General features: G+C 33.9%; 1 protein-coding gene across 3 annotated transcripts in view; it reads left to right on the top strand.

Moving 5' to 3' along the window:
• The window catches only part of LOC106079559 (uncharacterized), a 39,897-nt gene that overhangs the window by 10,703 nt on the left and 14,269 nt on the right, over window positions 1–14,925 (top strand). For 2 of the 3 annotated variants that reach the window (XM_056019560.1, XM_056019561.1), the window contains exon 2: window positions 13,448–13,527. In XM_056019560.1, the coding sequence (XP_055875535.1) occupies window positions 13,448–13,527 (80 nt within the window). Of the gene's footprint in view, window positions 1–12,532; window positions 12,662–13,447; window positions 13,528–14,925 lie in introns of all 3 variants that reach the window. The other variant, XM_056019562.1, reaches the window with a different exon arrangement.

The raw sequence follows: 14,925 nt of genomic DNA, 5'->3' as shown, positions 1-14,925 counted from the left end.
ACGAAATAATAATGTAATAAGTAAAGCGAATGTGTCAAATAAAAAAATAGTGTGAATAAAGCTATCAAATCAAAATTGCTAATAGGCTTAAATCCATTTTTTTTTCAAATTAAAACATTTAATAATAATAATAATAATAATCTTTATTATCCGTAAGGAAATTTGTCTTACAATTTGTGCATTACACCAAACAAAAAACATTATAACTATAAGAAACCAAAGTGTACATTCACACCAGACGCACTCATAATTTACATGTGACAAAGTTTATACCAGATTGTTCTTATTTAATGATTTGATTGCCAGGGGAACAAAAGAGTGTTTGTGTCTGTTTGTCTTTGCTATCGGTGTCTTGTATCTCTTTTGTGATGGTAAAATCACAAAATCCTGACACAAAGGGTGATTCTTTATTTCGAGGATCTTGTTAGCTTTTTTATAGATGTTTGTCTCAAACAACTGACCAAATGGGGTTTGTTTTTTGCCAATGATTTTGCCAGCACTACATATATTTGATCAAAATTTGACTGAATAGACTAAATTTTGTATGTTTATGTGTATAAAGTATAAAGTAGATCTTGAGGAGACATAGATCTAAATCTACACTAATCAAGAATTAAAAATTGGCTTTTATAGAGTTCATTCTGTGCTGCGCATGCGTAAATTTTTTTGGATGAATGAATATAGGCCTATTTCAACACGGCTACGCAGCTTTAGCGAACAGCGAACGAATGTATTAAAAATGCTTTAGAAAAACAAATTTGAATGTTAATTTGTTTAAAATATGAAATGAATGGACAATAATTAGTATGTTTATGTGTTAAAGCATAAAACTATCTTTGCGAAAAGAAGTTTTATCATCTTAGAGTTCAATAACATGCTAGTGCTATTAGAGCATGAAATGGGTTGCCTGAGCTAGCCAGGAAAACCAGTGACTTGGCAGAATTTAAGTCATTGGTTAATATGCATGACTAGGACGTAATCATCTTCTTTTTGAAGTAACGTCTGTATTATATAAGATAAGAAGATAAGAGTTTTAGACCTAGGCTTAGGAATAGATTCAGTAGAGAGATGTGTTAATGTGTAACCATTTGGTAATAGTAATATCTAATGAACCAGGAAATCTGTAATCACAGATATCAGGAATTAATTTATGTATAAAATGCTTTTGAATAATCTAGTTGATTGGATTTAGATAATGATCCTTTCACGTTATTTCTCTTTCGCTACGAAAATAAAATTAGGTTTGCGAAAATGGGTTTACCCGAAGTCGATACATTCTTCTCTATTAAAAACGAAAAGAGCGATAGCTTTGTTAAATGAATGGGATTATAAAGTGAACAATTAAACGAAATAATTTTTAGTACGCCATTCATGAATGAATATAGATCTAGGCCTATTTCAACTCGGCTTCGCAGCTTTCGTAAACGAATGTAGCTTTAGAAAACCAAATTTGAATGTTTATTCGATCAAAATATGAAATGAATGGGATTTAATTAATATGTTAATGTGTTAAAGTATAAAACTATCTGTGCGAAGAGAAGTTTTATCATCTTAGAGTTGAATTAGAGTTTTAGATCTAGGGATGGGATTATAAAGTAAACAATTAAACGAATTAATATTTAGTACGCGATTCATTACGGTATTGTCTAATGAAAGAATGTTCGTCAGGAAATCTGTAGTCACAGATATAAGGAACTAATTTATGTAAAAAATGCTTTTGAAACACAAAATTGAAGGTTAATTTTATTATATAATGAAATCAATGGATCTTCTTTTGTATTTTCATGTGTCTAAGTAAAAAACTATGTGCGCAAAGTGTATTTCTTAAAATTAGATCTAGGTCTAAATCCTTTCTATCTTTTCTCATGTCAACATTGTAGACATGGCCTAGATCCATAAAATACTATAGCTGTAATAGAGTCGGACAACTTTATTTTTTTTTAAGGGTCTTAAGTTTGTTTTAGGGCTACAATACATAGACTACGGTCTAAGTTGGTACCCAAGGAACATTCCTGCCTAGTTTTATCAAGATTGGTCAAGCGGTTTTGATGTCTATAAGTAACATATATACATCCATACACCACACATTCTACTTTATAATATACTAGACATATGTTACCCGCGACCCGCGGGTCTTTATTTGCGCATTACTTTCGATATAGTCACTGAGAGTGTTTTGTAAACAATTAAACGAAATAATAATGTAATAAGTAAAGCGAATGTGTCAATGTAAAAATAGTGTGAATGAAGCTATCAAATCGAAATAGCTAATAGGCTTAAATCCATTTTTTAAAATTAAAACATTTGCTTTTGAATAATCTAGTGGATTGGATTTAGATGTATCTTAAACGTAGCTAATGATCCTTTCACGTTATTTCTCTTTCGCTACGAAAATAAAATTAGTTTTGCGAAAATGGTTTACCCGAAGTCGATACATTCTTATCTATTAAAAACGAAAAGAGCCATAGCTTTGTTAAATAAATGGGATTATAAAGTGAACAATTAAACGAAATAATTTTTAGTACGCGATTCATGAATGAATATAGATCTAGGCCTATTTCAACTCGGCTTCGCAGCTTTCGTAAACGAATGTAGCTTTAGAAAACCAAATTTTAATGTTTATTTGATCAAAATATGAAATGAATGGACTTTAATTAATATATTTATGTGTTAAAGTATAAAACTATCTGTGCGAAGAGAAGTTTTATCATCTTAGAGTTGGATTAGAGTTTTAGATCTAGGGATGGGATTATAAAGTAAACAATTAAACGAATTAATATTTAGTACGCGATTCATTACGGAATTGTCTAATGAAAGAATGTTCGTCAGGAAATCTGTAATCACTGATATAAGGAACTAATTAATGTAAAAAATGCTTTTGAAACACAAAATTGAAGGTTAATTTTATTATATAATGAAATCAATGGATCTTCCTTTGTCTTTTCATGTGTCAAAGTAAAAAACTATCTGCGCAAAGTGTATTTCTTAAAATTAGATCTAGGTCTAAATCCTTTCTATCTTTTCTCATGTCAACATTGTAGACATGGCCTAGATCCATAAAATACTATAGCTGTAATAGAGTCGGACAACTTTATTTTTTTTGAGGGTCTTAAGTTTGTTTTAGGGCTACAATACATACACTACGGTCTAAGTTGGTACCCAAGGAACATTACTGCCTAGTTTTATCAAGATTGGTCAAGCGGTTTTGATGTCTATAAGTAACATACATACATACATACATACATACATACATACCCCTCACATTCTACTTTATAATATAGAAGACTAGACATATGTTACCCGCGACCCGCGGGTCTTTATTTGCGCATTACTTTCGATATAGTCACTGAGAGTGTTTTGTAAACAATTAAACGAAATAATAATGTAATAAGTAAAGCGAATGTGTCAATGTAAAAATAGTGTGAATGAAGCTATCAAATCAAAATAACTAATAGGCTTAAATCCATTTTTTTTTTCAAATTAATACATTTGCTTGTAGGTCTACATATATTTGATTAAAATTTGAGATGAATAGACTAAATTTTGTATGATCATATGTATAAAGTATAAAGTAGATCTTGAGGTAGACATAGATCTAAATCTACACTAATCTAGAGTTAAAAATTGGCTTTTATAGAGTTCATTATGTGCTCCGCATGCGTGAACTTTTTTTCATGAATGAATATAGGCCTATCTCAACACGGCTACGCAGCTTTAGCAAACAGCGAACGAATGTATTAAAATGCCTGAGAAAAACAAATTTGAATGTTAATTTGATTAAAATTAAAATATGAAATGAATTGACAATAATTAGTATGTTTATGTGTTAAAGCATAAAACTATCTTTGCGAAAAGAAGTTTTATCATCTTAGAGTTCAATAAGAGTCTTAGACCTAGGCCTAGGAATAGACTCAGTAGAGAGATGTGTTAGTTAATGTGTAACCATTTTGTAATGTCTAATGAAAGAATGTTCGCCAGGAAATCTGTAGTCACAGATATCAGGAACTAATTTATGTAAAAAATGCTTTTGAATAATCTAGTGGATTTAGATGTATGTTAAACGTAGCTAATGATCCTTTCAAGTTATTTCTCTTTCGCTACGAAAATAAAATTAGTTTTGCGAAAATGGGTTTACCTGAAGTCGATATATTCTTATCTATTAAAAACAAAAAGAGCGATAGCTTTGTTAAATGAATGGGATTATAAAATGGACAATTAAACGAAATAATTTTTAGTACGCGATTCATGAATGAATATAGATCTAGGCCTTTAACTCGGCTTCGCAGCTTTCGTAAACGAATGTAGCTTTAGAAAACCAAATTTGAATGTTTATTTGATCAAAATATGAAATGAATGGACTTTAATTAATATGTTTATGTGTTAAAGTATAAAACTATCTGTGCGAAGAGAAGTTTTATCATCTTAGAGTTGAATTAGAGTTTTAGATCTAGGGATGGGATTATAAAGTAAACAATTAAACGAATTAATATTTAGTACGCGATTCATTACTGAATTGTCTAATGAAAGAATGTTCGTCAGGAAATCTGTAGTCACAGATATAAGGAACTAATTAATGTAAAAAATGCTTTTGAAACACAAAATTGAAGGTTAATTTTATTATATAATGAAATCAATGGATCTTCTTTTGTATTTTCATGTGTCAAATTAAAAAACTATCTGCGCAAAGTGTATTTCTTAAAATTAGATCTAGGTCTAAATCCTTTCTATCTTTTCTCATGTCAACATTGTAGACATGGCCTAGATCCATAAAATACTAAAGCTGTAATAGAGTCGGACAACTTTATTTTTTTTGAGGGTCTTACATTTGTTTTAGGGCTACAATACATTCACTAAGGTCTAAGTTGGTACCCAAGGAACATTCCTGCCTAGTTTTATCAAGATTGGTCAAGCGGTTTTGATGTCTATAAGTAACATACATACATACATACATACATACATACCCCTCACATTCTACTTTATAATATAGATAGACATGTTACCCGCGACCCGCGGGTCTTTATTTGCACATTACTGTCGATATAGTCATTGAGAGTGTTTTGTAAACAATTAAATGAAATAATAATGTAATAAGTAAAGCGAATGTGTCAATGTAAAAATAGTGTGAATGAAGGTATCAAATCAAAATAGCTAATAGGCTTAATTAAATCCATTTTTTTTTCAAATTAAAACATTTGCTTGTAGGCCTACATATATTTGATTAAAATTTGAGATGAATAGACTAAATTTTGTATGTTCATGTGTATAAAGTATAAAGTAGATAGATTTTGATGTAGACATAGATCTAAATCTACACTAATCTAGAGCTTTAATAGACTATTGAGTTCATTCTGTGCTGCGCATGCGTGAACTTTTTTTTATGAATGAATATAGGCCTATCTCAACACGGCTACGCAGCTTTAGCGAACAGCGAACGAATATATTAAAAATGCTTTAGAAAAACAAATTTGAATGTTAATTGATTAAAATATGAAATGAATGGACAATAATTAGTATGTTTATGTGTTAAAGCATAAAACTATCTTTGCGAAAAGAAGTTTTATCATCTTAGAGTTCAATAAGAGTTTTAGACCTAGGCAACACAAACTCTCTTTGTAATCTTGTTTCTTCTAGAATCGGTTTTCCTAATGATCTTAGACAGGGCTGGCCTTACAAATTGCGGGGTCCAATTTAATGAATGGTTGAGAGGCACCCCTTCTAATTATTTCACAATAACAATAATTACTTTTAATTAGACCATTATATCAACATTTATTATACAGCATGCATAGGAATCTACTCAAATGCAATGGACGCCAGTGGATTAATTAAAGCTACGTCATTTGTACGATACAATAAATACGTTAACCCTTTAAGTCTTACACCTTTAAAAGCCTGTAATAAGAGCCATGACCCTGTATGGCGGGGGCCCAATCTGGAGCAATCGGCCTAAGACCGGCCCTGATCTTATATCTATATAACTGTGAATCTAAACATAAATATCAATGATAGGTCTACAGACTACAATTTATCAAATGAATTAATTTCAAGTACTAGATATTGACCTACAACGCTTCAAATTCCAACTATTAACTATCAGCTACTATCAGTATTAAGCTCTTCATGCCTACACCTACACCAGCGGTCCGTCTGATGACGAGTTGATGGTCTGAAATACACGAACACACTCCCGACCACTATACAAGCCAGATTGCACTTTACTTTTCAGAGATTTACATTAGTAGCTAGTTAACTATACATTTACATATTTTACATTTACATTTTACAGTTGGTGGCCTCGTACATACACACACAAACGCTCATGTTACATAGATTGGTTTGTGCTAGGCCTATCTGTTAAAAAAACTGTTAAGCATTCATCAATCAGTAAAATAATTTTAGACAATGAGGTAAATAAAAGGAAATAAAATAATAGGAATATAAGTATGTGTGAAGATACAAGTCCTTTTAAGTATAAACTGCCTTTTATTGTCAAGCATTCAAACGTAACATATTTACAAGGCTAACAATATCTACAGAGAACCAACTCCACTCGATGACTTCCTTTCTTCTTGTTTTTAACATACTCGACTTCCCGCAAGTCCCCTAACTCTCCGATACCCAACACTTCACCGTGTGTCACGGTTGACCATACATAGTAACCGTGTCACAATAGTATGTTACTTAGAAGTTTTTAAAAATGTTGAGCAACAGAAGCTATTGACAAGGCAAATAGGTATCCGGCTCCGGTTCCGGTCGGATATCATATTTTATCACCCGGATTTATACTGCTCCGATCGGATAACAAAATGTGCTCTCCGGTGCACCCCTAGTTAAAACAAAATACAAATTACTAAAAAATACACTTCGTTCCTGTCTCACGAGTCTCACTTGCTTTCTCTTCTTAACTATTACATCAGTATTTATGAACTAGGACAGACCACCTCGTGATTTCATCAGATTCTATCCCACCTGCACTAGCAAACCATTTGCCCACCTTTACACATGGTTCATCAGAAACACGAACGTACGCTAGAAACAGATATTAAGCTGACATTATTATGACTACTCCAAACCACAAAATGATAACATTCTTCTAGATCTAGTTATCAACTATAAATTGGCGAGTCTATTTACTATACCACACACCCATAATACTCTATTTATATAAAAGTTTAAACTATGAGACAACGAGATTTATTCATAGATTTTGGAATCTATAGTTGGAATGTGTAGCTAATTGGTATTAGGGAAACACTGGATAGTAGCTCCGGCTCCTGCCAAATATTCGGCTATTTTTTACTATCCGGCCGTATTCGGCTTCGGTCGAACATCACTGCAGGATAGTTGGCCAGATAGTTAAAAGTACACAGTAGTTCATACAGTTGGCCAGATAGTTAAAAGTACACAGTTCATACAGTTGGCCAGATAGTTAAAAGTACACAGTAGTTCATACAGTTGGCCAGATAGTTAAAAGTACACAGTAGTTCATACATTTCTATTAATATATATAAAAGGTGGACGTGGTTCTATTACTTTGTGGAATATATTAACGTTTATATCTAGAACAATATCATGTGTTTCAAATATATGAATATGCACCAGAAATTGTTTATTACAAAAGCAAAGCATGTTAATTTAAAAAGAAATGAATCATTATAATGCAAACTACTTACAGAGCAGCAATGGGTGACCCATTTTTTTTTTACTTTTTTATCTTGACCTTTGAGTGGATAAGTTAACATCATGGGCGTAGCCAGGGGGGGTTTGGGGTTAACCCCCCCCCCCGAAATGAAATCCGCCCCCCCCCCAAGGGGGGGATCGGAATTTAGTGACGGATTTTTTGCTTTGATTTTGTTTATTTTACGCGAGATTTTAATACTAAACCATCACTTGCCCCAGCACAACCAAGGGGGTTTTGAGTTTAAAACCCACTACCAGGGGGTTTTGAGTTTAAAAACCCCTACCAGGGGGGTTCAAGTTTAAAACTCCTACCAGAGGGGTTCGAGTTTAAAACCCCCTACCAGGGGGGGTTGAGTTTAAAACCCCCTACCTGGGGTTTTTACAGTTAAATTCCCCTCTTCTATAAAACAAAACAAAAAAAATGCAAACGAAAATCCCCAAATTCAAGAGTACAGTTAAGGAAGATTTTGATTTTAAACCCCCTCCAAAATATACGATTAACCCCCTCTTCAATATAAAAATAGCAAATTACACACTTAAAATGTTATGAGCATAGCTAAATGGGTTTTGACTTAGATTTGAGTTTAAACCCACTTCAGCGGGGTTTGAAGGTAAAAAATACCTTTTTAATAATAAAAAACAAAGCAAATTATACACTCAAAATGTTATGATTGTAGTCAAAGGGGTTTAGAGTTTAAATTCCCCTCAGGTGGAGTTTGAAGCTGAAAAGTACCTCTTCAATGTATATAAAAGCAAATTACTCACTCTAATACCTATGAGCGTAGCCAAAGGGGTTTTGAAGCTAAAAAATACATCTTCAGTGTAAGAAAAAAAGCAAATTACGCACTCAAAATGATTTGAGCGTTGCCAATCCAATCGGAGTTTTGAGTTTAAACCCCTCTCCTACAGATGGCTTTTTTTTTAAAGTTTAAAACCCCTCCAGATGGTTTTGATTTTAAGATCCCCCTACACAGCATTTTGAGGCGGGAGGGTCTAAGTCAGTAAGAATAGCATATTAGGTTTTTGAAATAAAAATTTTTAATAGCTAGAAAATGCACTGTAGATACCTCAGAATATACATTTTGTTGGCTTTCAATCGCCGCGCGCTGGGGGAGCTGCTAGCGCTCTCCCAGACCCCCTTGCTAGTAATGGCGGGAATCTACAATTTTTCCACTAACTCCAGGAGGAACCTATTCTAGTGCACAATTAACGTCTTCCGAAAGAATGAAGGGTCAGAATGTAATAAAGATTATGTACACACACACACACATAAATACATATAAAAAAAAATTTCGCCCCGGGGGAGGGGTCTACCCCCCCCCAACCCCCTCACGAAAAAAAATCCTGGCTACGCCCATGGTTAACATGTTATATTCCTTAACTACGTTCAAGCTGATCAGACGTCTGTCTTGCTGTGCGGATATATCTTCATAGGTAGAGATGAACAACTCCCACCTCTCTTATTTGTTTAGTCCATCACAGAGTGACAGTTGACAACATTAAGTCAGATGGGCTGGACGTCTAGAAGTAACACCTTATTAGGGAACAGAGTTTGTTTATTGGAGGTAGCTTTATTAGGGAACAGAGTTTGTTTATTGGAGGTAGCTTTATTAGGGAACAGAGTTTGTTTATTGGAGGTAGCTTTATTAGGGAACAGAGTTTGTTTATTGGAGGTAGCTTTATTAGGGAACAGAGTTTGTTTATTGGAGGTAGCTTTATTAGGGAACAGAGTTTGTTTATTGGAGGTAGCTTTATTAGGGAACAGAGTTTGTTTATTGGAGGTAGCTTTATTAGGGAACAGAGTTTGTTTATTGGAGGTAGCTTTATTAGGGAACAGAGTTTGTTTATTGGAGGTAGCTTTATTAGGGAACAGAGTTTGTTTATTGGAGGTAGCTTTATTAGGGTAGGAGGATGGACTTCAAGCCACACCTCTACAAGAATAACCGGGTAATGAGTTTGCTTACTTGGAGATAAATCTCAATTAGGGGGCTGGAAATAAAACACACGCCCACGGGAGTAACAATTAGCTACACAAATCACAAGTATATTACCATATTTCTTAGCCCATTAAGCCAGTATAATTAGTTTAGTCTTTAACACTGAATTTATTGATAGACATTTTAATCATTTTAATCCAGAATGGATTAATGAAATATGTTAAGACCGCATAATGACACTGCAAATAAATATTACTTTTGAATTACTTTTCTTAACGTGTTAATTCTAATCTTATTCCTGCGTTAAGAGTTTGGATTTGATAACGGTATTCTTAATCACTTGGGAGTGTCAAATAACTCATAGTTTTTATTGTAATTACTTCTTTAAATCAGGCCCTATACGTCGGATCAGAGACTTTTTGTGGCCTTTTAAACACCATCCTCATGACCAGTTCATGGTTTGAAATGCATGAACACATACATCTACCCAATATACAGCTCAGATTTCACGTTTACCTTTAAGAACCTAAAAATTAGGACGATATACATGTATATATTGTACATTGACAAACAAGCTACACAGATCAGTGTGCAATATCTGTTAAGTTAGTGATATATTTCTTGAAGCTCAAAATTTTGTTCTAGACCGCTCAGGTCTCATAGCCATACAGCAGGATTGTGAGAACTATTGCATCTTACCTCTTGGTATAATCCTCAATGAGTGAACGTTTAAAACAATAAGGTGAAAAAAGAGTAAAATAAAAATAGAACATAGGTATGCTATTAATACGTTTTGCAAATTTTCAGTTTACAATTATTTCCTTTAAAAGTAAGTACTATCCGGCAAGATGTCTTTTTCCTTACTATCTGGCCATAACCAGCTCCGACCGGATATTAAAAATTGATTTAAATATCAAATATTCTCAAACTGTATTTGTATTTATTTCAACATATATGATTGTCCTGAATTTTTTCTCCCAAATGTTGATGTGATAGGCCCTGTATCTATAAATCATGATCTAGCCAAGTATTTTGAAGTATAAATTAATCAATAAAAACATAGTAACACATTTAACTCATTTTAATAGAATAGGGGAGTGGGTAAGACCATGATATTGAAAATGCACGTGTGAAAATCAATTCGACATCTCAAATATTCGAAAGACGATCGAAATAAACAGATCAATAAACTGAATAAAGAGATAATAGATACTTTAAATAAAGATGCAAATTATTGATGATTTTATGGAGACCAAGTGGTCAAGTGTGATATTGACATGTGTGCACTGCAAGGAAATTAATAAAATACTAGTCGACCGGCGGCGTAGCATACGCCGCTATTTTGCAGGGCCGGCCTTAGGGTACTGCAACCTATGCTACAACAGTGGGCGCCGCACTTTCATAGGACATGCACGTTCATAGGACCCGCTATAATTCAAGGTGTATACATTATTAAATTAAACCATTTTATAACTTAAAACAGATTTCCCGCACCCTCCTGTTGATTTACCAGGAGCTCCTGGAAATCTCCCGAAATCGTAAAATATACGAAAATGTTCTTAAAATATACGGAAATATATTCACAGAAATTGTCATTTTGGGTGTCATTCAACATGGAAAACGCCAATCTTACGCGCGGCATTATGCCTCAGCCCTAATTGTGCCTCAAACTAATGAAGAATTACTTGAGGGCAACAATTCTCAAAGATAGATTGAAACATTTGGTAATTCTTGCTTTTGAGCGTGATCTATATAGGAAACAGAATTATTATGATATAGTGTATGACTTTGCTACACGCAAGGCTCGTAAAGTAATTCTGTACGTAGTAAAGAATGAATAAAATGCATAGACGAATTTATTTTTTAATACAAACTCTTAAATTTCACTTATTATCCGCTTCCCTACCCAAACTTGGCACTGCGAAATCCGTTTCGCATAGGGCCCCACAATGGTTAAGTCTGACCCTGCTATTTAGTAGATTATTTAGATTAGTTCCTAGTCCAAACCTCCCACTGGACAAAGGGGGATGAGATCGGGCAGGGTTTGATAAATTTAAACGACAGTCAAGCGCGCAGCCAGTCATCCGTAATGTGAATACTACTCTTATTTTCTCGTGGACTATCTGCAGAAATAAGAGAGTGATCTTTCCTTTACTTCTTGTTTAAACTGTTGAGGGAAGAAGAGAATTATTTATATAGATGATTTTTTTTATTTTTTGTGTGGAAAACTTTAGCATACAATGCAAATGTTAAACTATATAGTATGCCTAAAAAAAACACAGCTAGCATCAATGCAGGACAATTAATGAATCCATAATTGGAATCAACAGAAAGCATTTTTAAAAGACAGCATCAATCTACAGAAAACAGAAAAACATGATCAAGAAATGGACAAGTGCTCAAGCTGAATAGATGTTATATTGATATTTATGGTTGCACTCTGTTTCCCATTAAACATCTTCTTGAGGGAGAACTTTTTGGACTTAAAACTTGTTAAAATGTATCCTCATCTCTGACTTTCATCAGTTGTTTTTTTTTAAACCAATAATCAAGTATTAATAATCCGGTCTTATATATTATACAATGCGTGAAGATTGCTTGCCTTCTGAACCGAGGGGGTCCTTGTCGTGCGCATCTAGAGTTGCTTCTTGTGTGATGTCTCTTTTGTTCACCATAATTGTTTGTGCGCTCTAGTTCCTAAGGTCGCGCTTTGTTGATGTCATTGCCTCTTTGCCTCTGTTGTGGTTGTGCTGATGGTGGATCTTTTGTTGGAGTTTGTTTTCTTTGGTGTTTTCTTCCCCAGTATTGGGTAAGTTAGTTTATGTTACTTTAGTCTTCGTGGTGTAGCTCTAAATTCGTTAGTCCTATAATCTTGTGAATGGCGATCTCAAGGAATGCGTATTTTTCTTGTTTAGGTATGCAGGCTTGGGACTCTGCTGTAGTCAAGCCTGATTTGTTTTGGTGTGGTCCGGGCATCCATGGTATTGTGAATAATTGAGTGTGGGCTTCGCCAGCCCTGATCAAATTGTGGCATCGAGCTTAAGGTGTGCTATATTTTATTTGCATAATAAGTATTGCTTGTATTTGCCCTAGTAAATACTATTGATCTTCATTCATCATTCATGTCATAATCTAATATTCATTTATTAATTAAATTGTTGAACATACATTCTTGTATTCTTGTTGTTAACTAATGTAAGTTAACTTACGTTATAATTAATATTGTTCATGTTGAACAATCTTTGTTTAGTTAAATGACATGCATTCAATGTTTAGTAAGCCAGAGCTCTACATGCCATTACTCTTTGCTTTGGTTTATACTGTCGAGGTGGGATGAACCTGGGAGTTCAAGGAACTTATGTCAACCCCTAAATCAACGAGCTGGAAACCCCACCTGACAGTCCTGGGATAGAATCCGAGCAAAGACTGGTATTTTTTAGTTTGAAATCTTAATGGCGCCTCTGAGTCTACCTTGCTGTAATGGTACTTGACATTAGTTGTGGGAGAAGTAAAGATGGTTGGTCGTAGTGCTTGCCATATGACTCATTTGTTAACCGTGGGCCTCATAAACTGATAAACCTTGACATCCTCATAGATCGCAAGGTCCTAAAATGGAGAACTTTATTATTCATAAAAATAAAATGTTATTTTAACATTTAGTATAAAAAGTTATTAATCAGATGCAGTATAAGCAATGTATTTTCATAGTAGAAAAAGTAAAGTAATTAACTTCATAGATTAGAGAAAAAAAATGTATTAGTCTGCATACGTTTCATAAAAAGCCACCTAACTGTATCAATATTCTGTTTCTCCAAATTTTTCTGTTATAGAAATGGTTCACGCTTGTTACTGTTACGGTTGTGATTTTTACCTGGCTTTTCGTCACTGGTCAGACAAATCCGATTTACAGGTAAGAAAAAACATTTGAAATACGCTACGTTTAATTATGGCTACACCACTGGTCATGGGCGTACATGATTTTTTTTTGCGGGGGGGGGGTGATTTTTCTCCCTTTCCCCCGCAAAAAAAAAAATTTATGTGTGTGTGCGTGTACATAATTATTCTTTATTACATCCTGACCCTTCATTCTTTCGGAAGACGTTTATTGTACCCTCGAATAGGTTCTTCCTGGAGTTAGTGGAAAATTATTTTAGACTCCCCGCCCTTGCCATCAAGGGAATCATACTATAAACATGAAGTGCCCAACTTACTGACAGCTTGATTATAAGACCATCAATTTGCCATATTAAAGACTTCTCCAATCAACTATTTTCATATGCTTTACAACCAGGGGCGGACTGGCTATATGGGCAAACGGGCAAATGCCCGGTGGGCCGGTACCAAATGGGCCGGTCTGGTCGCGACCAAAGAAAAAACATTTCAATGCAGACAACTTAAAAAAAAAAGTGACAGCAACAGGACACAAAGGCCCGAACACGTTTTCTTGTTTTTTTTTAAATTATTACAATTAATTTTGTTTGAAATTCAACAAGAATATAAAAAGTAATACACTATACACTGTACTACTGTACATATTATCATTTGCAAAACGCTAGACCGTACTTTCTGCTATGCACGAGCGGCATGAGCTTCTTTGATGTCTTCGAGGTTGTGTTTGGCCTAATCATTTTGCTGGTCAGCATGGGCCTTTGATGGCAATCTCATTTTTTTGCTCCTCCCTCCCCCGTCTTTTAATGGTTCCAATGAAATTTAACCAAAAAGAGGGATGAGAGAGGTTAAATTAGAAAACATTGATATAACGCAGCAAAAAAAAAAGATAGGCTCGACAATTAGAAATTAACTTTAATACATACACACAGCCGCGAAATTGCAAACCACCCAACTTATTAACAGCTCAATATGGGTATAAAGCTCTACTTTCTGCGATTTGGAAAAGAAAGTAAGTTTCTTTTTGTTTATTTTTATAGATCTAAAAATACTACAATTAAGGCTTACAAAAGAAATATTAATCTAGATCTAAATCAATTTTTATACTATTATAATTAATGGCAAACTTATTCTTAGTATGAAGCCATTAATGATGAAAATTATTACAATAATTACAATATTTATTGGCCTATTTTAAATAATGGGTCAAATATTCATATACAAATCGCGTTTTTGAGAATGTACTAGGAGAAAGAAAGAGCTTTTCACATTAAGTAAGTGCCTTGCAGCCTCTTTAACCGTTCTGCTTTCTTTTATCTTTTAATGGAATGGGTTGCCTGAGTCAGCCAGGAAAACCAATGATTTAGCATATTTTAAGTCACAGATCAACATGCATGACTAGATTGACACATGAAATGCG

Source organism: Biomphalaria glabrata, chromosome 2 (assembly GCF_947242115.1).
Source record: "Biomphalaria glabrata chromosome 2, xgBioGlab47.1, whole genome shotgun sequence".
NCBI lineage: Eukaryota > Metazoa > Mollusca > Gastropoda > Planorbidae > Biomphalaria > Biomphalaria glabrata.
This window is presented reverse-complemented; position numbering and strand designations above follow the sequence as displayed.